At 29.5% G+C, this 26,137-nt stretch overlaps 3 protein-coding genes and 1 long non-coding RNA gene across 5 annotated transcripts; 1 reads left to right on the forward strand and 3 right to left on the reverse strand.

Annotated features, from left to right (window-relative positions):
- Window positions 1–8,587: 8,587 nt before the first annotated feature.
- LOC111037123 (NADH dehydrogenase [ubiquinone] iron-sulfur protein 4, mitochondrial) lies at window positions 8,588–14,257 on the reverse strand. Its single transcript, XM_022319500.1, has 4 exons — window positions 14,058–14,257; window positions 13,782–13,944; window positions 8,989–9,164; window positions 8,588–8,915 (listed from the first exon to the last, which is right to left on the reverse strand). Exons 1-4 carry the CDS (start codon window positions 14,126–14,128, stop codon window positions 8,735–8,737), a joined length of 591 nt encoding a protein of 196 aa, XP_022175192.1. The 5' UTR covers window positions 14,129–14,257; the 3' UTR covers window positions 8,588–8,734.
- Window positions 14,258–14,341: 84 nt separating this feature from the next.
- On the forward strand, window positions 14,342–15,704 carry LOC111037122 (probable protein arginine N-methyltransferase 6). Its single transcript, XM_022319499.1, has 3 exons — window positions 14,342–14,473; window positions 14,560–14,796; window positions 14,935–15,704. Exons 1-3 carry the CDS (start codon window positions 14,414–14,416, stop codon window positions 15,700–15,702), a joined length of 1,065 nt encoding a protein of 354 aa, XP_022175191.1. The 5' UTR covers window positions 14,342–14,413; the 3' UTR covers window positions 15,703–15,704.
- A 17-nt stretch (window positions 15,705–15,721) lies between these two features.
- LOC111037124 lies at window positions 15,722–19,631 on the reverse strand. Of its 2 annotated transcripts, none has more exons than XR_002604843.1 (5): window positions 19,062–19,631; window positions 18,820–18,995; window positions 18,491–18,762; window positions 18,173–18,396; window positions 15,722–16,045 (listed from the first exon to the last, which is right to left on the reverse strand). It is a non-coding gene; the product is annotated as an uncharacterized LOC111037124 (long non-coding RNA). The 2 variants fall into 2 exon arrangements; XR_002604842.1 differs by having other exon boundaries at window positions 18,173–18,378; window positions 19,062–19,629.
- Window positions 19,632–23,733: 4,102 nt separating this feature from the next.
- Window positions 23,734–26,135, reverse strand: LOC111037130 (protein CWC15 homolog). The gene is made up of 5 exons (XM_022319509.1): window positions 25,963–26,135; window positions 25,520–25,652; window positions 25,341–25,451; window positions 25,119–25,281; window positions 23,734–23,986 (listed from the first exon to the last, which is right to left on the reverse strand). The coding sequence occupies exons 2-5, from the start codon at window positions 25,648–25,650 to the stop codon at window positions 23,741–23,743; spliced, it is 651 nt and encodes a 216-aa protein (XP_022175201.1). The 5' UTR covers window positions 25,651–25,652; window positions 25,963–26,135; the 3' UTR covers window positions 23,734–23,740.
- Between the last annotated feature and the right edge of the window lie 2 nt (window positions 26,136–26,137).

Consider the following 26,137-nt stretch of genomic DNA (forward strand, 5'->3'; position numbering starts at 1 on the left):
CCCACCCATCGCGACTCCGCCACCGCAAAAATCGCCCATGTTGTAGACGCGGCACCCGACACAGACCGACGACCGCACAATAGTAAACCGAGCGCATAAAAATAGGTATAAGGCCTGATTTTCAAAAACCACCAACCTACCTGGCACAGTTCTTGCAGCTTCGAAAATGATCGATGATTTTTATGTACAGTCGATACTTGATAGCGTGTGATCTCGGACGAGTTACAATAAAGTCTTACCGAAAGGCGTTGCTTCTAACAACAAGTAGGTGCGTCAGATGCATCGTCGGCCGTTAAATTGTGGGTTTCTCGAAATCCCGACCGAAAACAGAAAGCGTCCGCGACCATTCATCTCGCAGTCTGCCAAATTACGCACTAGTAGGCAACTAAAAAACACACATTACGATTGTATAATAATATGTATATTATAACTTATAACACTGCTTATTGTAATGCGTAATATATTATGCCACACGCGTGTCGTAGGTAATTCGTCGTTGCGGTTTTTTCTCGTTTTCCGGTCGATAAATCCCGTCGTACGTATACGCCGTTTTGGGAATTTCAAAGTCCCCGTTCGCGTATATTATATATATATATATGTACGGGGTGGCGAGGAAGGCGGCCCCACCGCCCCTATCCACTACTTTTTTTCACCGCCAGTGTAGGGGATGATCGCGGACGAGTGGACACGGAGCAAACCGTGAGCGCGATAATACCTAACCAACGCGAATCATAGTCGTATTGTTGTTTTTGTTTTCAGTTTTTTTTTTCTACTAATTTTTAGCTGTATTATTATATTATAATGTATATGGCGGATCAGACCTCGACAGTCAATTATAAACGGTTGTGCGTATACTTTATAATGTATATATAATGTAATGTATGCGCTATGTTGCGCAGCGACTGCAGAACTCGTAACAATGTGGTTCGCGAAAACTTTAAATTCCTCCCTATGCCGCCTCGACTCACGCCTCCTGCAGTGGTTTTCCATTATGACTTTCGAATATTCACGACGCTCGTCCTCAAAACAACTCTGCAATAATTACTATTACATGCACTCGACTAAACCGCATTGTTCGGTACAGACAATAATAACATACAACGTGTACGCTCTGTTCTTACGCTTAATGTTTATAGAAAATATAAAAAATAATAAAAAGTTATCACGAAGCTTTTATGAAAAAAAAAAAAATACGTTAACATTTGGAGGAGACGTTTTAAATATATCGCTTGCCACGATCGCGTAATTATACACACTCGTTGCCTTAGGCTTGACTGTCTATTTTTACTACGTATTAAATATTTATTAAAAAGGATTTTTTTTTTTCGATCATATTATAGGCTAGTCAATTTAATCATAGTTCTTTTTACACGTTTACATTTTACGATTATATTAACAAACGCCACGATTAAGTCAATTTCCAAACTATATACCATATTATTATACATATAAGTATACATAGGTTCAAGTGTCAATTATTATTACAGAAACTTTATTTAAAATAATAACTTATTTTAGCTATTAGAAAATTGATCGTATAGGATTCTAGACATTCTAGTATTCTAATTATTTATTGCGATAATTCGTCTGAAAAGTAAATATATTATGATATGAATAAATATAACTATATTTGTTTATCAAATGATTTGTTATTTTAACTTTTTGAAGAAAAAAAATGATTTATTTGACAATAACTTGTACATACTTTGGTTTAGGATTTATAGTAAGTTATAAATTATATTTCGCAATACCTATATCGACTGTTCGCGACATTTTAGGTACTAACTCCATGTTAAAATACATTTTATATAGATACACGCTGTTAGGCAATCAGGTATACTACTCGAATAACACAAAATAGTGGCGACAAGTGATGGAAATAATATTATATTGTGTACATTTCCAGTACACTATACTCTGTTTTGATTTTTTTTTTTCTCAAAAATCAATACGTTTTAGGTATCACTACTATTGGCCATTGCAACAGTGCACTAGTCGTCGTTCTATTGAAAATATTTTGTAATAATTTGGATATTTGACCAGTAATATACTTTTTTTATTTTTGTCGTTAGGCCATTTAAGCGTGTGTTAAATTACACACCACTCATAATTAGTTATAAATTAATAACTATTATAACTTGTAACATATAATAATAATAATCCAAGAGACTTAGACTTTTGAACACTCTATTGTGTAATAACATTTATAAATTTCTTACTTTTAGTGAAAAGCTCAACATTTTAAGTCTTCATACTCTCACTAGGTGCTATACGCTATATTAAACTAAATTCCATATAGATTCGTGTTCATGATATTTTTATAGATTTGTAATGTAGACATATTATATAAATTATGCATATATATCATAATAATCATGTCTAGCAACTATAATATAACAAAACCTATAGGTGCCCGTTGAAACTTGAAAATATACTAGGTTTTGAATTTTTGATTTTATTAATTGAATTTTGCAAATAAAATATTATTATGCCGGGTGCATAACTTGCGAGACATTTTAGTACATTTTAAGTTGTACAAAATAAAATATCATGCAAGTCTAATTACACAGTTGATTATTTTTTCAACAAATCTCATTATTAATATTATAGAAAAAATATTCTAAATTTTTTATACGCAGTGTTTAATATAGGAAAGCAATTGTTTTTTTTATAAACATTGAAATTAAAAATGAAGTCATACTCATGGATGCCGTGTAACAATTTTATGGGTGTTACCCTTTTAACATCACAAGCCAGCGGCTAGGAGAGCTATACACTGTATGTCCTACGCCTATGAAAAATTATTTTGAACAGTTTAGGGACGTATTTGTGTACAGTTTTATATGAATAAAGATACACTTAAAAATTATTAACAAATAAAAATTAAATATTATATAAATGTTTAGGGATATTGACTGATTCGTGTTAAATGATTCTCTCATGTATTCCTGTTTTATATTCGTTATAGAATAATACGCAATAATAATAATTGTTTAACGAAAAACTACAGACTGACTACTAAAAATTAATAATTATAGAAAATTAGAAACGCCTATTTTGTATGACATTGCGCAAACTTTTCGCAGGTTATTGTAAAAACGATGATTTCAATATTAAGTATCTACTACCTACGTACTAATTTCATTTCGTGTAGAATAGAATTAGGCACGTGCCTACGTATTAATAGCCAAATTGTACAGGTAATAACACTAATCCATGTCACTCGCTCACACCAATAACATTTTGATATAATTAATGGGAACGTATTTAATCTCAACAGTTCGAAAAGTTGACAGTTTTTTTTTTACGTTGCGCAAGTAAAAGGTAAATGTTATGTACATTTTCGAATGCTTATCGCGCTATCTTGTATTGTTGTATTATAGTACCTACCTAGGTAGTTTGTAATTCCCAAATATATAGCCATATATAATATGTATATATATGACGATTGTTGTAACTCATATTGATCATTATCTTCAAATTAGCAGTGATCAATGAAAATTCAATTACATTCAATACAGAAATTAATCGTATTTTTCATTTACCAAAAGTAGTTAATTTTACTTAACCCTCGCGCTAAATAGTATTTCTCAGAAATGACTACTAGCGGATCCGCGTAAAATAGTACGATATGAAAATTAACCCAAACGATATATTATTGTGTCCTTGGTAAAGATAAAATCCGTGTTATGATCGAAACGACCTCTTAATAACATTGTATTTGTAAATCACTTAAAAGTAGTTGTGACGGTTAGTCATACTTATACTTGGCTATTATCAAAATTAAAATTGTTATTGTCGTGTGTAAACCGCGATCATCGTCGGAACAACGGTTTCCAATATCGATCGATCTCTTTGACCGCGGAAATCCATGTCCGTAAATAAAAGAAACTGGGTGCCTGGTAAATAATTTAAAATTATAAAATATACCATACCAATATTATAAAAATATTATAGCAGTATACCGTCGGCAAAATAAAAAAGTAGCGCATTATCGTTGTCGGTTGAGCGACCCTAGTCCCCAAACAGACGTACCGACCTCGTCAAAAGTGCGCAGGCAATATCGTAATAATTAATCACTTGCTCTCATTTATAATAATTTATTATGTTTATAATATTTTTCTCTGCGGTGAATGGGTACTCCACACTATCTAATCGTGTCCACGACGTCATAAGTTCTCAATTAGAGTATGGGTATTGTTGTGAAGGCGCTTTGAGAGTAATAAGAATAATAATGTGTGTTCAGGGCCGTGTTAGAGGGTGGCAAGGAGAAAAACGACCTCGGATAGGGAAAATAATAAGGAAGCCTTCATAATCAAAAATGATGTAATAATATTGCAATAAGCTGATAAAAATAAGACAATTTGACATTTTCACTACGTACAGAGTACACTTTAAAGCAGTGGTTCTCAACCTTTTTATAACCACCTGGCACCTACCCAGTTTGAAAACGTTCATATACCCCAGTTGACTAAATAACGTTTTTTCTTCTAATCAAAAAACTTTACGACATTTTGCATGCATGGAATTTCATTTTATTAGAAACTACAAAATTATAATGACACATACATTTAGTGCATAAAAATAAAATTAAATACGTACAATTATTATTTATACCAAACAAACCAAATAATATTTAATATGACTCATTCCATTTTTTTTGCGTACCTACCACCTTCAAGCTTTCCGCGTATACCACTATTGGTACGCGCACCATGGATTGAGAAATGCTGCTTTATAGTATAAAATTATCAGTGGCAGCACATTTCATAGTTTTAAATTTTAATCACAGACAACAGAGTTAGGCCGTACCGTCACAGAATAAATTCTATTTTATTCTGTAGTACTACACGTACTACTTGAGATACTGTACAACAATCAGTACCCATTCATCGTATTTGTTATAATTTATTATTTTCTTTATTCTACACACTAGGTACACTATGTATTTTATGCACAGCAACTGTTTCCGATTAGGAGGCTTATCCACGCAAAACCTCTCATTTGGGTAGGGGGCAGAGATGGTAGCTCGCAAATCTTCGTAAAACAAAATGTGTGTGCGCGTTTGTGACGGATCGACAAAATTTATAATAATATTTACCTTCCTAAAAATAATTTATATGGTACAGGTATTTTCGAATGCGATAACGGCGCAAAGTACCTATCTAATCGGAGGATTCGGACAGCGTATGGTTGTTGTACAATGTTGAAGGTAATAATTACAAAACATCATGTTGTACACGTGTACCTGTCTAGAAAAATTAATAAACGAACACATAAATCACCGTTAACATCATTTATTTCGGTAATGGTTTTTATATTATCATACGGGCGTAGATACCATGCTTGTGGGACGTAAGCGGCTATATTTTGTTGTTGAAATAATATTATGTAACCTTTGCCTTTTCGCTATCGTAGGTGCCTTGGCTGCTGAAATTTGTCGTAATATTATCGTTGTTGTAGATAGGTACCACGATGTGGGCTCGGCCACTCAATAAAATAATAAGATAAATTGATAATAATACTAACATCTATATACATATATTATTATTATATAATCGGTGGATACTCCGAATTTCTCGGGCGGTCGCTTCAAAATTATTCCCCAAAACGTAGGAACAAAACAGAAATCGTCCGAAAAAAAATCCCGTCGAGCGCATCAGATATTGGGTGCGGTGGTGGTGGCGGGGTGTGGTCGTGTCGGTGCAGCAGTTACAGAGTTTTTACCGATGTTTTACGAACAGACAATAACTTAGCGTATTTTATGTGTGTAAATAGTATATTAGCCGAACACGAAAGTGCATAATAATAATAATAATAATAATAAAAATATGATGTCACATAATGTATTATTGAAGCGTATAATATAATCTGTTATAACCGAAATTTACATAAGATGACATCTAATCATAAAATATTATATTAATTAATAATTTGATGTTCTTTTGCCCGAGTTGTAATTTTAAGGTTTTTTTTTTTAATTTTTAATAATGGCCTACGGGAATTAATGATTTAGAGAGTAAGAAGATTCGACGAACGCGTCGAGAAAAAAAATAATAAAAACGAAAAAATAAAAAAATTATTAATCCGTGTACGAATTGAATCGAAAATTAGCTAAATCGAAGACGATACATCGATACAATAACGAACACGCATAATGCCTATTAATTATTATATTATTAGTATTGATCGTAATAATTCGTAATGTGATTTGTGTAATAAAAATATAGATACATATTATAAGATATAACCTATTATAATGTGTGCGCACTCGAGTATTCGGGAGAATTTTGTTTTAAAAGTTCGCTGAAACTTTGGTCGACTTATTTCTTTCTTTTTGTATTCAAATTCCATTTCGTATAGACTTTTTTTTAATCTCCTGCAATGAGATATTCTAAATTAACATATCGATTAGCATACACATATTGTATTATATATTATATACTTACCTGTATAGTATATATAGGTGTAATTTTGTAATAATTATTGTATAATTTTTTTGTAAACATAAATCTAAAAGACTTTGATACATGATGACATAGAACCGGCGGGCCCATCAAATAGCACAATGTAACACACTAAAATATTTTAATATTGTAATCCATCATCGTAATTTATAATATAATAATAATAATTATAATAATATTAACAATTGTACATATTATTATAGTGTAATAACATTGTGAAAACGTACCATTGTCGGACTTGGTGGTTGGCATTCGTTTTGAAAAAATATATATTTCTAACCTTTAAAAAAAATAGACACCCACTCGATTCCGTCATCATTTTTTAAAAATTTTGTATTGATCTAAAGCCCGGAACTAAGACCTAAGAACTATGGCCATTAGCTGTTCGTAAGGGGAAACTGTCGAACACGTATTTTGTATGTGTGGCAAGGATGTGTTGCTAAAACCCGGGTGGTCACCCATCCGAGTGCTAGCAACGAAGGGGCTGGTACGTACGTTCAGAGCACCTCGACAGCGTCGAGCCACAATACTTTCTTTTGTTAATATAAGAAAAACTCAATGACAGCGAAACATTACCGTATAGAGATATAAGTACGTAACTTTACTTATTCAACTGACAAAATGTATTATATTATAGCATAATACACATAAAAATAATTTCAATAATATGCAATAATAATTAAACAAAAATAATAATGTACCCTCCTACTACCAGATTTATCATTTTTGTAAATGTCAACGTTTTATAAAAAAATATTATGCAAAATAAAATATATTATATACCAAAAATATAATAATATCGCCATATCCATGTAACCACCCCTTGTCACCAAACCGAACGAAAGTTCGTACCTACGCGTTGTTATTATTATTATTATTATTATTATTATTATTTATACGTTTGCTGTTTATGAATTATATGTATTTTTTTTTTCAAAAAGGGTCGGCGGATAATATGATATCACATATTTTATTTTTCGGTCGAGTACCTACTACTTTCAGCTAAATAGAAGAGCTTCGTAGTGTGTAACTTGTTAGAATTATTTTTAATAACCTAACCATGTAGATTATAATGATATACTGTTACTAATATTATACTACCTAAGTATTGTACATAATGTTACACATTTACACACATATAGTGCCTAGACCTTACCACTGTGCCTCGATTTTAGTTACATAGGTTCTATTTTTTCATTAATTTCAATGCGATACTTTTATCGTCATAATAATAATAATAATAATAATAAATATAATAACTAACATACTTGTTAAAATTATTTTACATAGGTATTTAAATACTTGAATTATAAAATTATCATTATCGTTAGTCATTCCTCTTCTAGAATTTGTAGGTACCTATACCTATACAGGATTGCTTAATGCGAAATGCATTGAATTCTCGTGGTCTTAATACTAAACATATTATTTGTTTGAACTTAATATTAATAAAAACAAAATATAAGAATATGGATTTAAAATACTTTATTCTAAAAGTAGTTGAAATGTATTTAAAATACAAAAAAAAGTATTTAAATACTTAACAAGTATGAATTAATTTTATTCATGATACTATACACACACAAACTGTAATTGTAGAAACAGTGTTTGTACCTACTACCTAATTTTTGAAAAAACTATTGACTCATCTCTATTGTGAGTACCAGAGTATGCATAGCAATATTATTATATACCTAGGAAGGTTTTTTTTAAGAAACCTTTTTTTTTATTCCTAGTTTAGTTTTTTAAATTAACAAACTTATTATAAATGCACTCTTGCTTATGGTTTGTGATAGTCGTTCAAGATATTATTATATTTATATAGTTTGAAGTATGTACAAATACAATTACTAATTAATACATATAAAAAAATATTATGTTCACGTGTTTCACGATAATAGTACTTATGAGATCTTTGATGTTGTACTTTTGGAACAACAACTATTATTGTGGTTATTATTATTATTATTATAAACATCCTTTTGTCATATATTTGTTCTTGTATTTTCAATATTTACAACTGTTAGACAGTTAAGTTTGATATATTACGTTTTGACATTTTGTATAATATTGATTTTTTTGTTAAAATAAAATAAAAAACAAAAAAAAATTGACACAAATTTCAACAAATGAGTATTATATTTTATTACCCTATAAGAAATGGTGTGTCTAATTTCCACTAAAGTAAGAATTTTACATTGAAAATTAAATATATATTTTTTTTACAGGCATTACTTTAACTATTATTACACAAATATTGGGTATGTTTACTTGGTAGAAGTTCTTGTACGTTTGTTCCATGAGAAGTTATTTGCATAAGACTTAGATCTTATGGGTCTGGTCTTGTTCTCTGCTTCTAAGTACCATTTCCATCCATTTTTCTCGCAAAAATTGATGGCATCAGCTCTGTCAACAAACTCAATCTTCATGTTTGACAACGGATCACCACTAAAAACAGAAACAATCTCATTATATCTGTATACCTAATACCTATAATATTATAATAAAAATGTGTACATACGATGATGTCCAACCCATTAATGGATTTTCCCAACGCTCTCTGTTGTCAAATTCCATCACCCAATTGTGAGTATTGTCAGTACCGGATTGCATAACATTTTTGGTGGCTTTGCTGATTTTCACAAGACGAGTCTTTACATGTTCTTCGGGTATACCAGTAACAGAACTCAAATCTACCTAAATAATTAGAAAATTAAAAAATTACCAACTTGACGCAGTGGATGTATGTGAACAACAAAAAGGTAAGGTTAATATTTTTAATGGATTTGGACATGTATCTCGAAAAAACTAAAATTGGAAAGTTAGAAAATTATATAGCTAACTTGCAAGTGGGATATAGCCGAGTAATAAAATTTATCAAGATATATTAATGTATTAAGTGTTGATAATAACAAGGATAATCATATGTTACGGATATAATTATTTCATTTTAATTTTAATCTGTAGTATAACACATTTTTATGACTATTTAATTAAAATTACTATGATAATATTATTTACTGAAATTATTATAGGTACACAATTCTAATATTATTATTTTATTTAAGTTTTAGTCATGAACTAAGATATAATCAGTGGCACTGAATCCATGTAGTAGGTGTGGGGGCCGCCTAACTTATTTTAAGAGGTGGATATACCTCCTAATATTGTTGGGTGATTGTAATCCTAAGTACACAAATATATTGTACAAATATAAAAAAGATGACTTCCTAATGCATTAATAGTTTTACAATAAATCTCCAATAGTTCTTAATAAAAGATACCTTGTAAAATACAATTAGATTGTACAAAATATTATATGCACTTATGACTTATATTTATATCTATATACAACACTACAACAAGAGCTAGTCCACGGTTTTCAGAGTGAAACATATTCATAATAGTATAATATTTACAATATATAGAGTTGTTTACAACTATATATTAGTTAAGCTACATCGCCTATACCCCTGGTATGGAAATTAAAATATTTGTATCAAGTTGGTACTTTGTTGGGTTAAGACTCAAAAGTAAAAAAATTCCCAATAGTTTTCAAAAGCGGCAGGAAAAACAAACAAATAATTGATTAAAAATGGAAGAATTTGTTTTTGTTGTAACTTAGAAAAAAATAACTGTAGATACATTAAATTGTCACTGAATGTTTATATCCATATTTTCTATACACCATAAAATATTCAAAATATTTTGACTATTGTTAAAACTATTTATAGGCATATGAAATCAATCTTTATTGTTTTACTATTAGGAAAATATTTTACTAAAATAGCAGCAATATAAATATAATATCATCTACCTACCTATATTATACTATCATATAAAATATGATGTAAGTACCTATCGTGTGAAAATGATATTTACATTGTAACTAAGGCAAATATTAATATTTTTAATACATATAGAACTAAAACAGTAGTGCTATAACTAAATAGTGCTATTTCCACTAACCAAACAATATACACACATTTACATAAATATAGGAATTTTTAAAAAATGTAACAGTTCCAATTAGTAATGGATAACATGATGTAGCTAAAAAACTAAATCAATGTCTGTGAATATTGTTTTAAGATGATAATTTTAATTTTGTAGAGGCTTGTTCTGAAGATGAACCTAATTGTTTGTGCCTTGGTGACATAGATTGTAGTTTGTCCGTATGCTATATTAATTGTCATAAATTATTTCCACCCTAATCAAATATTAAATAATGCTAAAATGTTAACATAATGCATTAAATATTTTTTAGTTTAAGGAATGATGTGAGGGATGGGGGGTTGCCGTCATGACTTGGTTCTAATATCCTGTGGGGGTAGGCAGGTATAAGTTATTGTCCATCGCAATTTGCCACACTTAAAAAAATTTAGTTTGGCGCCACTGGATATAGTTATATCTTATTCAGTGTTTTTAGTTAATTACATATTAAATTTTTAAATTTTTAACTGTATAAGTTATTAAAAATGTATGTACTAAGAATTAACATAATATGAATTTTTCTAATTAAATTATTTATTTATGATGATTATTTTTGTGGAATTATAGTAGTATAAAGTTATAGAAAATACAATATACAATTAATAATTATAACATTTATAACTCATTAGTCATATTCTATTTGATAAATTTTTTGATCGATAGTTGAATTAATAAGTTTTGACTTTTTGATTCAAAATAAATGTAAACAGTAAATTATTATTATGTCATTCTAAAGTGATAACTTTAATTAAAATATAATTGAAAATCATTTTTTTTTTAATGAACATACAATTTAAATCACACTTTTGCTAATTTTGACTGTACCTCATACATAATATGCTATTCAGATACAACTAATATAGTATCAAATTTTCTTTAAAAAAAAAATTTTAGTTAAGCTGATACCAAAATTCACTGTTAATAATTATTAACAAGGGACAAAAATATTTAATTAACAAAATAAAACTAGTATAATTTAATAACATTTTTAATTTTGTTGTAAAACAACTAATATCATTTAAACAATACCTAAAAATGTATAGATAAATGTATATTTTATAAACATTTGCCATGTGTTGCCATGTGCATTTGTAAGGTATCCAACACTTATAGGTTAACAAGCTTTAATAATATAATTAAATATAAAATGAGTAATTATAATAATGTTAATAATTCAATGCAAATGTAGTTGTGATTAGTTATACATTTTCATTATTAATATAGAAATAATGTTATATAATATAATAAACAAAAATATATTGAATTCCCACAAACCTGTAATTTTTAAATGATTAATATTTCATGTCAAGTATCAACTGATTTATGACGAATTTTAAATTTAATCTTAATCACAATATATTATATTACATTGGTAAAATGCATAAAAGTAAAGTTATAGTAATAGTAGAAGACATAAGTTAGTATTATATAAATTAATTTAAAAGGATCACACACACACATGACTGTGGGCGCCCCTATGATTTAGGCAAACATATATGTGTTTGTTGCCATCAAAAAATCTTATTTAGATAATAGAGATTATCAAACCTGTTCTTGGTCTTTCCAAAAATTATTATGCACTAGTCATTATTATTATGTAGTGTTGTCAATTCAGTAGGAAGTAAAGCAGCACAGGTGTCTTGACTCATGAGTAAGTACTTAATATACAACTTCAAATTATATTCTTTCTTATATAATAGTTTTTAACATTGAATTTAAATACATTTATGATAGGTACATAAATCTAACGTTAAATTTAAATTAAAGATCTATAAAATATGATAAACTATTTTACATCAAAATATGTGTTACTGATTATTCAACTATCATTAGATAAAAATAATCTTTTTCTACTTTTTTGTTTTTATGTATGTATTTAGGCGTTCATTAAACAATTATTCAAAATAATTGTACTTATTAGTGTATAATATTTACATGCTACCAAAGAACCCACATTTGAACTATAAATATATGTGTATATATTTTGCTTCAATTATATTATCATTATGGAATATTCATTCTTGTGTATTTTAACCAATAATGCAATCTAATAATCAGCATATTTTCTTTTAAATTAAAAGTATTTAGTGACTCCATAAAAAATTATTAAATCAAGGTTTAAAATGGGTAGAATAATGAATAAATGGGCATTATAAATTAGTATCAGTTAAATCGAACTCATCATCATAAGTGCAATTACAGTTTTTGGCGTGAGGCTGCTTTACATAATTTAAATGAAACAGATCTATAGGGGCCTCTGACCAAATGCCTTTAAAGTATATTATTTTATTTTTTACCATTTTGAACCGACGACGCCGCGGGAACTGTTTTCGCATTGCTTCCGCGAAAGTATATTATTTAATGCAAAATAATATAACATAATATATTTGTGATATTTTTTTTCATCCACTTTCTTACATTTAATATATTATAATACATTTACCTATTACTAAAATAAAAAATATTTTTACTATAACAAATTACATCATTTAGGCAGATACATTTTTATATATTGTATATTTTATAATTGTACCGTCGATTCAAAATTGCAAATTTATAAAAAAAAAATATACTTCTGTCGAGTATTGATTATATTCTAAACAAATTAAAATATTATCAGTAATGTATTGTTCAACTAATTTTTTAAGTTTTGTGGGTGAATTCAATATCTACCATGGAAAACATTCAATTAATGAATAACCCTTACATTGCTTCAGACGTATTACTACGTTCCTGAATCGTATAATATTATCATTTGGAGGCAACCTTATAATTTTAAGAAACTTCGGCCACATTATCCTAAACTTAAACAACTAAATCATATGGATCTCAAAATTTAAATTTAAAAATAAAAAAAAATTTTATTTTATGTAGCATATACAAGTTGCAGAACATAATTGGTATAGCAGTGAAAAAGTTAAACTTTAGAAAATAATTTCTTATAATAATGACTACTGAATTATGTAGAATAGATAACTGATGAAAGATTTAATACTTCAATTAAAATACAAACTTTGAACCCCTCAAATTGTGCCTATGCTCGTCATATGTAAATGGATTTATGTATTTAGTTGCCATAGCCAGTATTACACTGGTTTTTGTAGATCCACAAAAATTCCATAAAAATAAAAGAAAAATATTTTTTAATCTTTAATGACAAACTATTGTAATACCAGCTTAAGACAATATTATACTTGTTAAAATCTAATATGCAACAGAAACTATTATTATCTCAATCACTGGATGACAATGAATTAGATAATAAACTATACATATTTTATTTAAATTCTACTAGTTTTAGTATAATTTTGAGTCACATACTTTGCTGTCGACCTCGATATAATTCTGAACACTTGTGTTGGGTGTCTTTCCAATGACATTATTAGTGTCCAACAAAAGTGACTCTTTTTTGGTGTAAACTTGTTCTAATCCCTTGTCTTCTTTAGCTAATCGGACAGCACCAGTAAACAGTCCTCTTGTAGCCCTGTGCAATTTGCAAAATGTCATGTAAAACTAAATAGGTACTAGGTTGCCCAAAATGTCAAATACTCAAATATTTATTAAAATTGGGTATGTATTGCGGTAGGTTCTACTTACGACGTTGACGACGGCAAACCCGCATTTCTGATCACTTTATTTGCAGATTGTTTCAGTAAATTGAAAGCCATATTATTAGTCGACTTTTAATTTTATATGTCTGACACAAGCAGATCGCGAAAAATAAAAAAAATAATATAGAATTCTCAATATAGAATTTTCCGCAGTCGAAGTTCGTAGTTTCGTACTCCGTTGTACATCTGATAATTAGTGATTAGAAAGGTGGCTGATAGCTGCCCCGCTACCACACAGCTGAGATAAGGTTACCTTTTACCTTAACCTGTTTACTGAATTTTGCAGGTTATAAATATCACGCGCGCAGAATTTCAAACGATTCTAATATTTTATTATGATTTATGGCTGAATCAACTGATATGGACACGGATGCCTATTTTTCCAGCTATGGTGACCTGGAGGTAAATTCATACCTCTACTGACGTCCCTATCCGAGGCAGATTTTAGAGTGTTCTCACTTTCTCAATGAATATTGTGTACATTTCAGGTTCACAAGTTAATGATAAAGGACTCGGCTAGGACCGAGGCGTACAAAAATGCTATCCTATCCAACCGCTCGTTGTTCGAGGGTAAAATCGTGTTGGATGTGGGAGCAGGCACCGGGATACTATCCATATTCTGCGCACAAGCTGGAGCCTCTAAGGTGTTCGCAGTCGAAGCCAGCAAGACGGCCGAAATGGCCAGAGAGCTAGTAGCCGAGAACCATTTTTCAGATACTATCGAAGTGTGTACATACATTAAATGACGATAATAATTATTTATAAATGACTACTGAGGCGCGCATCAAGGTGCATTGATATCATTCCACCTTGGCGCGCGAATTATTTCCTATCTTATTCTAATCACTCTTTTTTATTTACAGGTGGTTTACAGCAAAGTGGAGGATGTAACTCTGCCCTTTAAGGTGGACATTATTGTTTCCGAGTGGATGGGCTTTTACATGTTGCATGAAAGCATGCTGGACAGCGTTATCGTGGCGCGGGACAAGTTTTTGAAACCAGACGGCCTGATGTTTCCGTCTCATTGTACGCTCTATGCATCTCCATGCGCATTACCAGATCTATATTCGGAGTGGGACAATGTCTGTGGTGTAAAAATGAGATCATTTGCACAAGCCTTGCGCAGATTATACTTGAACAGACCAAAAATCATGAGCATACAAGTTGAGAATATGCTCGCTCATAATGTCAATCCCATTGTAGAGTTTAATCTTAAGAATTGCCAACCACAACAGCTTGACAAAATCACTGCACAACGATATACAACTGTTGTTGAGAAAAGTGGAATTTATCAAGGAGTTTGTTTTTGGTTTGATGTACAGTTCCCAACTACTAATATTACTCTGAGCACTTCACCCCCATCGCCAATAACACATTGGAAACAGACAATCATAGTACTGCCAACACAAATAGAAGTAGAAGAAGGTGATGCTGTAATGTTTAATGTCGAATTCCAACGCAACAGTACAAATTCAAGACATTACAGTATTAATCTAGAAATGCTGGACTCTCAACAAGAAACACACCCAAACCCATGTGATTGCAATCACACTAAATGTAAAATTATTAAAACATTTTTATCAGTTACAAAAAATATTTCTGATGATGAGGATTCAAGTAATGATGAGTAAAATGAGAACAGATCATAAGTTATGGTATTAAATATATATAATTGAACAATTATATATAATGACAATGTGCAAATTACAATTGACTGTTAATTTAATATGAATTATATTTTTTACGTAATTTACCAAAACAAAAATTAATAATTTTAATAAACTTTGTTTTCAATATTTTTGTACAATACGTGCTACCTAAGAAAATCTAAGAGAATAAAAATGTTGTTTTCTGGTTTTAACTACCATGTTTCATAGATAAATATTTTTTTTGGTCTCCTCGGGTACTGCTGATTCATAACTCAAAAATGTTATTTATGCTGATTTATTCTTCATATTCCCACTTAAAATCTTCCTAAAAACAAATTAATGAGTTAGTAACAATCAACTCTACTTTAAAATATCTTGTACAAACAATATTTGTTGTATTAAATAAGGCAAGTCCCATATTGTTACATAAAATAAATTACTAACTTAGTTAACAGTGAAGTATTCTTAATTTATTTTATGTTGTGTAAAAAGACATACTATTTATATATATTTTGTACTAATTTATTTTTAATTTGAAGGTACCTACATAAATAGTTTATAGTGACGCAAAAATTGAAACCAAAATTTGTATCAAGGTACTAAATACTAATTATATTATAGGTTATGACTTTCTAAGAATATGACATAATAAGCTGTTAGTTATACAAAGTAAGCAAATTAAATTTTAAGATATTAAGCATAAAGTAGGTAAATATTTATCTTGATCTTTACTAGATACCATGAAATGAAGTATAGGTGATAATTAACCTTTTTGATATTTATAATTTAAATACAATTTTACGACCGATATTTATAATTTATGTACGTCTTCTCTAAAAAAAATATGGTGTTAAAATTTAGACTTAAATTGATTCCAAATTTATAAATTGGTTTTAATTTTCCTTGGTTAAGTGTTAAAATTTTACTTGTTTGAAAAGTCAACATTTTGATTGCAAACTTAATGCACTTGTAAACATATTATTAGTACCATTGATTATAAATATTAGTACCTACCTATAAAAATGTTGATGATATTTTCTAATAATTATACTTAAAACAATATTTAAATAATTTAAATTGATACCTTTCAGGTACATAGTCTATAAAAAATCAGTCGCATTCATTTATTATTATTCAATTTCAATTATAAAATGTAATTTTGTTTTTAGTTATTACCTATTAAATGTTATTAATATACACCTGGATGAACATACTAATTTATAAAGTTGACTGTATTATGACCACTATGTTGAATGTTTTTGGAAATTATGAATCAAAGTAAATATTATGTAGGTACCTATAGGAAAGTATAGTAATTAGTAGGTAACATTTTTGGGCAATTTGTATTATGTATTTTTCACAGATATGTAACCCTTTTCTTAAAGTATTATCTGTAAAATTGTAAAATAAAGAATTACAGTTACCTAATTAGATTCAACAAATCTAGAGATATAAAAAGGAAGTTTCTGAAATACTTCATAATCAAAAGTATACAAGTATCAAGATATTCAAGAAGAAAAATTTGATACGTATCACTTGTATATTGCACTTGAAACTTCTTGAATGCTCAAAATTGAACGATACGTATCGAAACACTCCAATTTCTTCCTCGAAAATCTATCTTGTACATAAATTATTAGTTGATGGTTAGGTTGGTTATTGGTTATAATTACGAATTGTATTGTTATATTTAGTAAACAGCTAAAGCCATGTACAATTAAATTAAGAAATATATACCTAATAACATAGTTTTTTTTATTACTTTATAATAGACTGTAAATTACACCTGTATTTCTATAGGTTGCTATTCAAAATTAGAAGTTAAAAATAAAAAAATTCAAATTTCAGACACAAATGTTAGGAGCTTACTATCATCTATCTTAGTTTTTGGTATAACAACTGAGAAATTCCAAGAAAATTCAATTTCCTCTTATTTTTTGGAGTATTCCAATATTTACAATTATCAATCTTGTCCATGTCCATCCCACAAAAAACTCAACATAAATATGTAAAGTAAATATTTAATATCTAACCTTGATAAAATGTTCCTTTATATGCTAAAAAGATGCGAGGCATTTCGTTGGGAAGTGAAACAGGACAAATCTCTGGAACTCAGAAATTACATGAATAACTGATGTCATTTTATCCTTATTTATAATTTTTCCGTTATAAAAATACAAAAGTTAAATATAAAATTACTTATCTTCAATTAACAATGAAATGTATAATATTTTGGGGGAAATTATTTTAATTTTAAATAGGTACTTAAGAATAAAAAGTGAAGAAAAATTTTAAAATTTTAAAGTGGTTTCCTAATATTTTAATCTAATGTATTACTTTTTAATTTATAGTTAGGCGTTTTTTAGACCTATATGTGTCTAGAACATCAGAAACCTAAATTTTAGTTTTTGTCAAAAGATCATTCATGTTAGTAGTTAGTTAATTCACTTACAATATATATATATATAGGTATACATGTTTACTGTTTAGACATATTGCTAAACAAAGTTCTTCCACCATCCACAATGCATCCTTTAAATTTCTTGCCATTTTCATATATATTCTCTTTTACTTAGATTATGTACCATATAGTTAGTTCGGCGTAACAGGTAATCATCATCTGATCACATGCTATGTACATTGTGCTCGTAATATTTGCTAAATTAATGACAATTGCTAAATTAAATTCAAAACTTTATTTTTAAAAAAAAATGAACTAAAACAACACTCATGACATTTTATCATGGAGTTCCTCTCAGAGATCGATTACCTATATTTCCTATTTTCCCCTCGTCTTCGAGTTCCGCTTCAATGAATCTACGAATCCTCATTGGTGCAGCAGTTCTTCAACCGGAACACAACAAAATATAGTAATATGTCTTTGAAGTTTTAGCTATGACTGCGCTTCTCTGTTCGTGTGTCAGAAACTGATTCCTGTAGGGATATCGCGAGGACGATGCGAAACTATAGAATCGTTAATGCGTCGATCGGCCAAGAGTCGACGTGTGCTCAGTAGTCTGTACTTATGTCTTTATGGAGAACCTGAGGACGACAAAAGGTTAGCTAAAATAGATAGTCACTAATTGATAAACAGCATACCTATTTCACACGTATCGACGATCTCCATAAAACAAATAAAATGGCCAGCACGGATACCGGTTGGTTAGATAGGGCGAAGAATCTCGTCGGTGACCAAAAATGTCATACCTGTAATTGTCCAGATCAATATAGATCCGTAAGCCGAAAGTCCAAAAGCATCTACTCGGAAATCGTACCTATAAGGCAATATATTAAGTGATACTTTATTACAATAATTTAGTTGTCGGTGACTGGGGACTTACTAAAATCATGGCGTGGTGAACGGCGGTCAGAACTGTCCAACACTTTTACAGCAGTACAGCAAGTCTACAACTGGCAACTGCGCCGGCAATCGCTACCTATTCAGTATTCATTCGATGTGATGAACGCAGCACGGATCTCCGAACAAGAATAATCGAATAATGGCTGACAGTGTTGTGCTTGAGGGATCGTGGCGGGGATCGTTTCCCGGTACTCGGCGATGCACAGGTAATTGGCAGGAGAAGTGGGTGAGAGGAGGGCTAGAAACCACCCGCCGCCGAGTTCACCGAGACTATGAAAAGGACCAAAGAGGGTAGGTCGGGTCGGGTCTCGTTCACGGTCCGGCGAGTGATCACTGTATTATATAATGGTGAAAACTGAAAAGGTCAGTGGTGGGTAGTCAGACGGTTTCTAGGCCGCCTTTTATCGTCGTCGTAGCTTGTCGATAATAAAGGTATCAAACATTTTGGGAATGTAGAAACGATACGTACCTACCCGTCGATCGTACTAACAAAACTGTTTGAGCGATATTGAACACACGACAGCAGTGCACGATAGCGTGTAATTAGCTATTATATTATTATTATTATTATTATTATTATTATTGGGATTGTTAGGGGATGATATTGGCGTAGGTATACTTATTGCGGGGCCTGATTTACGCATGTGCGGGGCACGAGCAGTCTTACACAGCCGCATAGGATCTCCTTGAGCCTTAAACTATAAAATATAGTCAGTTGGTTGTAATGACTTAAATTGGAGAGGGGATTGTGTACTTATATGGGTCCTTCAAAAGTTATTGAACTTACCCAAGCTCCGATATTGCTTCGTAGGATCTTAATTTTTATTGATTAGGTACCTAAAAATAACTACAATAAATACTTATATTGTAATTTTATTTGATTACTTTTTCTTCGTAACATTTTTATGACAGTCGACAAAATAGTTGAATACATTCCTTTCATACGATTCCCCATAAAAAGCTCAAAAATTGAGTCAAAATATCTTGAAAATCGTATCAAGTATATGAATAGATATATAAACAAATGGTGTAAATTTCAAGTATCTGCAGTTATTCGTTTTTAAATAACGACAAAATAAGAAAATCACAATTCAATTTTTTTTTTGATAAGACAAATTTATAAGGAATCTTGTATTGTATTTTAAAATCTGAGATATAAAAAGAAAAATTCTTATGAATTTCTAACTGAAAATAATATGCAAATATTTGTGATTTTACGAATTTTGTCAAAATTCAAAATTCAAATGCTATTGTTGAATATTGTGGATGTACGCTCAATTTTCACTAACAACAACTTACGAGGTACCTTGTATTAAATTTTCAAGTTTTTTGACCTAGAATTTTATTAGTTTAAAAAAAACTAATAAAATCAAGCATTTCATATTTTATAATAGTTTAACAAGAATCAAAATATTTTGAACATTTTATCTTGTATGGAAAATGCGGATAGGTATTAACATTCAGTGAAAATTGCATGTATCCAAGGTGTCTTCTTTAGAGTTACACAATAAAACCAAAATCAATTTTGAGTGAAAAATTCCCGTTTTCATTAATTTTTTGTTTATACTTCTTGCTGCTTTTGAAAATTTTGAAAAAATTGAAACATTTTTACTTCCCCGAGTGGTGATGACAGACACGAGACAAAAAAAAACACAGAATGTATTGAACAATTAATCGCTACGCTTTGAATCTAATTAAGTAACTATAAAAAAATAAAATAATGGCTAAAGGTAGGTTCAATTGAATAATTAATTACATTATAATCAAACTGAGAATCCAGCATTTTTAAAAAACTTAATACACTAGTAATAATAGTTCATGAAAATGCATTTAAAATAATTTTCGGATCTACTGGAATTATATTATTCCTTTGTAAGAATTGAAGTAATTCTAAACAAGGACTAGTTAATATCCCTATATTTAGAGTGATGGGCAATTTCTAAACGAAATACTATTTATAAAATTTATTTTGTATTTAAATTCAAATATAAATGAGTAATGACACGATTTAGGAATTATGAATACATTTTAAAAGTTTTCTTAATATCATAATGCTGTAATCACATATCTTAAAACAAATGGAAAATAAGTACCTATCTGCGAAAAATACACTAGTTAGACCTTACTCCCTTAGAATTTAATACCTATACGCCCTATCAAAAAAAAAAAAAAATAAGCCCGAAAATGTGTGTGTATAAAAAATTAAAACCTGTTGTTTCAAATTGAAACACTTATTTTAAAGTGAAAACTCTAGAGTTGATAAAGGAATCTCACAGCAGAATATCAGATACTATAGATTGTGAATTATTAAGTATACTGGATGTAGTCAAGGAATTACAATATCTTTGTATGGGAACAACTCAATAGAAGCTAAACAAAATAAAATATTAAACGTTCAATGATAAAAACAGCACCTTCAACTATGGTGGTGAAAGAATTTAACTTTTCTGCTCATTCCTCCATTAGAAAATACAAAATGTCCTCACTCCTATACTACAATGATTTTTCTTAAATTTTTTTTTAGTGGTTGAGATATTAATAGAATAACGATTCTTGTGAATATCTTTAATGAAAAAAAAATTGGAAAAGAAAAAAAGATGAAAATCTACAAAAATTGCATATGGTTCCTAAATAATAGATCGTAATAAATCGTGGTTTTAAGTTTAGCAGATCTTTAGAATCTAATCCTATAATTGATGTAGCATACTGTAAGCTGTAAGGAGTTAAGACTTAAAAGTTCTAGGGTTTGTTGAGTAACTGAAGAATTTAGCATTTAAAAGCTAAGTTACAACATTGTCTAATGCTAATTTAAGAGTACTATAGGTCAATCATTTAGGAGCTGTATACTGCCAATGGTATTCTTCACTTTGAGAGACCAATCATTGGTTACCAATGTAAATTTGATGCTACCTAATTTTATTATGGATATCCTATGCAACGCCGGCGGAAGAGCAGGGCAGAAGGGGCAGCTGCCCTGGGCCCCACCATTTTAGGGGCCCCGTTCCTTTCATGGCATTTGATGATTTTTAAGCCTATAATTTTCTTTTTCAAATTAAAAATAAGAGTCCCGTCGGCACGGGCAACTTGTGGGTTTTTAATATAGTAATCGGAATATCTATAATAAACGAGCGAGAGTAAAAATACATTATAATGCCTACCTACGACGCCGACGTCCAAAACAATTTTGATGTTATAACCTTATATTTTAATTCAAATTTTTGCGCAAAACTTGTAATTAGTGTACTTAGTGTACCTCAACATTTAATTGGAACATATTTCATTTTAATACGAAAAATGTATCCAACAGAGTATATAAGCAAACAAATATCTATAGTTTAATGTTTTAAGAAATAAATACATATTGAAGAGTGTACTTTTAGTGCTTAAATACTTTGTTTAATTGTGTACCTACATAAAAAAAAATATTTTTAGGTAAGTTACGTAAGTAAAATAGAAAAAATGTCTTACTAGTACCTGAGTGAGAAGCAGCTAGAAAAATTATTTTGCCTCACGACAAAAAAATGTCTTGGGCCCATGAAAAAAATTTGCCCCGAGCCCCGCAAAACCTGCCGCCAGCGCTGATCCCATGTCATCCTAATGATCACACTCCTGTCATAATTCTTGAAATCTTGAATTATCTTCTTCCAGTCTATCTTTAACTTACTGTTAGTGTATAAATATGTTGGGTATGATATTACTAAGCGGTCTGCTTTCAAACAATGTAGACTCTCATTCTATAACTTTTAAGTTCCAAATAATTATGAAGTTCATTTTTTCCAAATCAAAAGTAATTATATGAAAAATGAGGCACTTTAAGTCTATTAGCAATGTGACTATCAGACTCACTACTCTACTTTTGTATAACATTTATTATTTTAATCTAATTTGTATCTACAATAGTTTGTATTGATAGAGCGTAGCCTATAAATTATAAATAAATACAAGTGACTTAAAAAGACACAATACCCCCAAGTGTTGTGTTCATCTTACAAGCATACAACATAAAAAATTTATGTTTAGCAATTCCAATTTTAGTAAACATTAAAAATAAGAGCAAATTGATCTATTATCAAACTAAAAGTTAGGTATTATCTGTGCTTTCTCATAAGATTTTTTAAGCAATTTATTAGTAAGAAAAATATTACAAATTCAAAATTCTCATTATTTGTTTAAAAAATTAAATATTGTTTAAGCACACATGAAAGCATAGATAACATTCTTTCCTAACCTTTGAAAATAGGTCAATTCTCTCTATTATTAGAGGTATTACATAAATTGGATATGTTGTTCATTTCTAAGATGAAAACAACACATACAGATGTAGTTTCTCCTTAAATATACAGATTGCAGTACAATTTATACAAAAAATTAAATGTTAACAACTTTAAGATAGTTAATAATGTTTGGTACATATGGGCTAAATTTATATTAGGAGTAAACTGATTGAATAAAATCATTTACAATCACTCTCAAAAATTCAAATAAATAATTAAACTTTCCCCTAAAAAATCTTATATAAAAGTATAATTAAAATAATAATGGCTCAAAATATATAATTAATTATACACATTATAATTTTAGTTAAACAAAAAATGTATTTGCATGTTATAATAATTAACCTAAATTTTTTTTTTATCAATTTAGAAAAAATAGTTAAAATTATTTTATATATTTATCCATAAATTTTCTATGAAAATCTGAGCGTATGCAATCATTTATAAATGTAGTGTTCTTTTCTGGTTCTGTGCGAGCACAATTTTTAAATACCACATCATCATTCCAGCGTCTCTTGACTTTTTGGTTAATTTTGGGTACTGCTGATCCTCCTCCATAGCTTAGTAACGGATTTCCTTGAAGAATATTTTGGATTCTGATTTGTTCCTCAGCTTCACGTTTATCTGCTTCCTGTTAAATTGAGAAAATAACAAAATATTATTGATTATATATTTATGCCTCTATATTAACTTGTTTAAGCCCATTTAAAAATTATAATGTTTATTACTATTATTTTTACCAAATTGTATGGCTTTTAACAACAATTTAATCAAGGAAAATGCAAGCGGATTTTTGGATTGTATTATGAAGACCAAATTCTGTTTACTCGAAACTTCCCAAAAAAAGGAAACACAATTATGTAAAAATTTAAGAATTATTTGTTTTAGTAAGTTTTTTGAGACATACCAGGTGATTCTTCAATCATGAACTAATCATTATTTTAAGAACTTTTAGTTTTTGAAAATATTTTTTTTACTTACATAATATTATAATAATATAAGTATTTTACTGTTTTGTACAATAACACACATTTTTTCTTAATATTTTAAATTGGAATGTTAATAAATTATAGTATCTTGATATGCAAAATCAAATTTTGAATAAATAGTTTATGAGTTAAGTATAGGTATGTTAGAAGAGCGAAATAGTGGACCAACATTTTGCAAGGACCGGGAGAATCACTACACTTTGCTCATCTAAACTTAAAATATCTATAAGTTATAGACTACATATCCCAAATGTTTAGTTTCAAAATAACCTGAATAATATTCTGCTTTGGAATATAAATTTAAAAATATAGGTTATCGTACATACAAATCATTGTTTTTTACTATTTAAGATTATACACATTTTTTTAAAATTTTTTAATAATTTATGAATTAATGAATGGTTCATTAGTTCATGATAAAAAAATCAGCTTGCACTATGCAATTTTAAACCAGGACCTATTACACATTTCATAACTTGTAAACATTTTCATGCATACATATACATAATAAGTATATTGATTATGTACAATTATTCTAAATTGTATTATTTATGTGAAAATAATTAAATTTAAGATTTCGTTACTACTTCATGTGACAATCTGACATAATAGTATTATGTAATAGTCGATTTGCTACAGTGATACAGTATAATTTAACCATTTACACATTGGTATAACTAAATGACTCACTATTTATATATCAAAGATTTTACTTTTTACTAATCAAACACTTAAAAAATATATAGTAAATTATAATATACTGAGATATGTTACCATACGAGCTTCTTCAGCCATTCTTTCTTTTTTAATTTTTTGTAATTCTAACATTAATTCTTCAGCATCATCTTCACTATCATCATCATCTGATGCATCTAAATCTAGAGGATCATCGACATCCAATGTTGCAATCGGAACATGTTCAGGACGTATTTTTTTCCTGAATAATAATAATTTTATTAATTTAAGTTTAAATATTACTTATATTATTGCACTTACAGCGGGGGTTCACCTCCTATTGCTTTAGTCCCAACATTTTTTTCTTTTTCTTCGAGTACTTTGGCAAAATCTTGCTTCTGAAGCTCTTCAGTTGTGCCCTGTCCAGGTTCCCTACACAAAACAATGATAACATGCATTAGATGGTAACTGGATTATTACAAACAATGAATGCAAAATACCTGTATTTTAATTTTGTGTGTGACGGTAAATCCCTGCTGGAATATTGTACAGACAAGGCACTGAGATCATTTTCTCCACGGCCCTGGCCACCGCGGGCTGGTTCAAACGTCGGTCGGGCAGCAGTCGTCATGTCTTGAGGAGAAAAAAATAAGTTGTAAAATTATGGATTAACAATTTCCGTTCGGTAGTAAGAATCACAAAAGATTGTAGATTTGTAGCACGATTACAGACTACAACAGTAAACTGTAGATGATACAGTTTACTATCACTGTACCATCTTTAACCGTGCTATGTAGACATGTAGTTACCAGTTACCGCGGCTATATTATAATATACAATATACTCAAGATTCTAAAGAACTTCTTTATAATCGTGATCATACAGAATATCCTATGGTCTATAATTATGTTAGGTATCTATAGCTGTGGTAGTCACTACTTACTTGCAAGCTGCTAATTAAAACTTGAAACACTGTAGTTTTTTACTTTGAACTGTTGTGGAGTGTAGTGTATCAACGAAAGTTGAACGAATAAAGATTGTGCAGTAAATAATGATTGGTATGAAGATTATAGCACAGACAGATAGTAGATTAGTAGATTACTGTTCTCCAGGAGGCC

Source organism: Myzus persicae, unplaced genomic scaffold, assembly GCF_001856785.1.
Source record: "Myzus persicae strain clone G006 unplaced genomic scaffold, MPER_G0061.0, whole genome shotgun sequence".
Lineage (NCBI taxonomy): Eukaryota > Metazoa > Arthropoda > Insecta > Hemiptera > Aphididae > Myzus > Myzus persicae.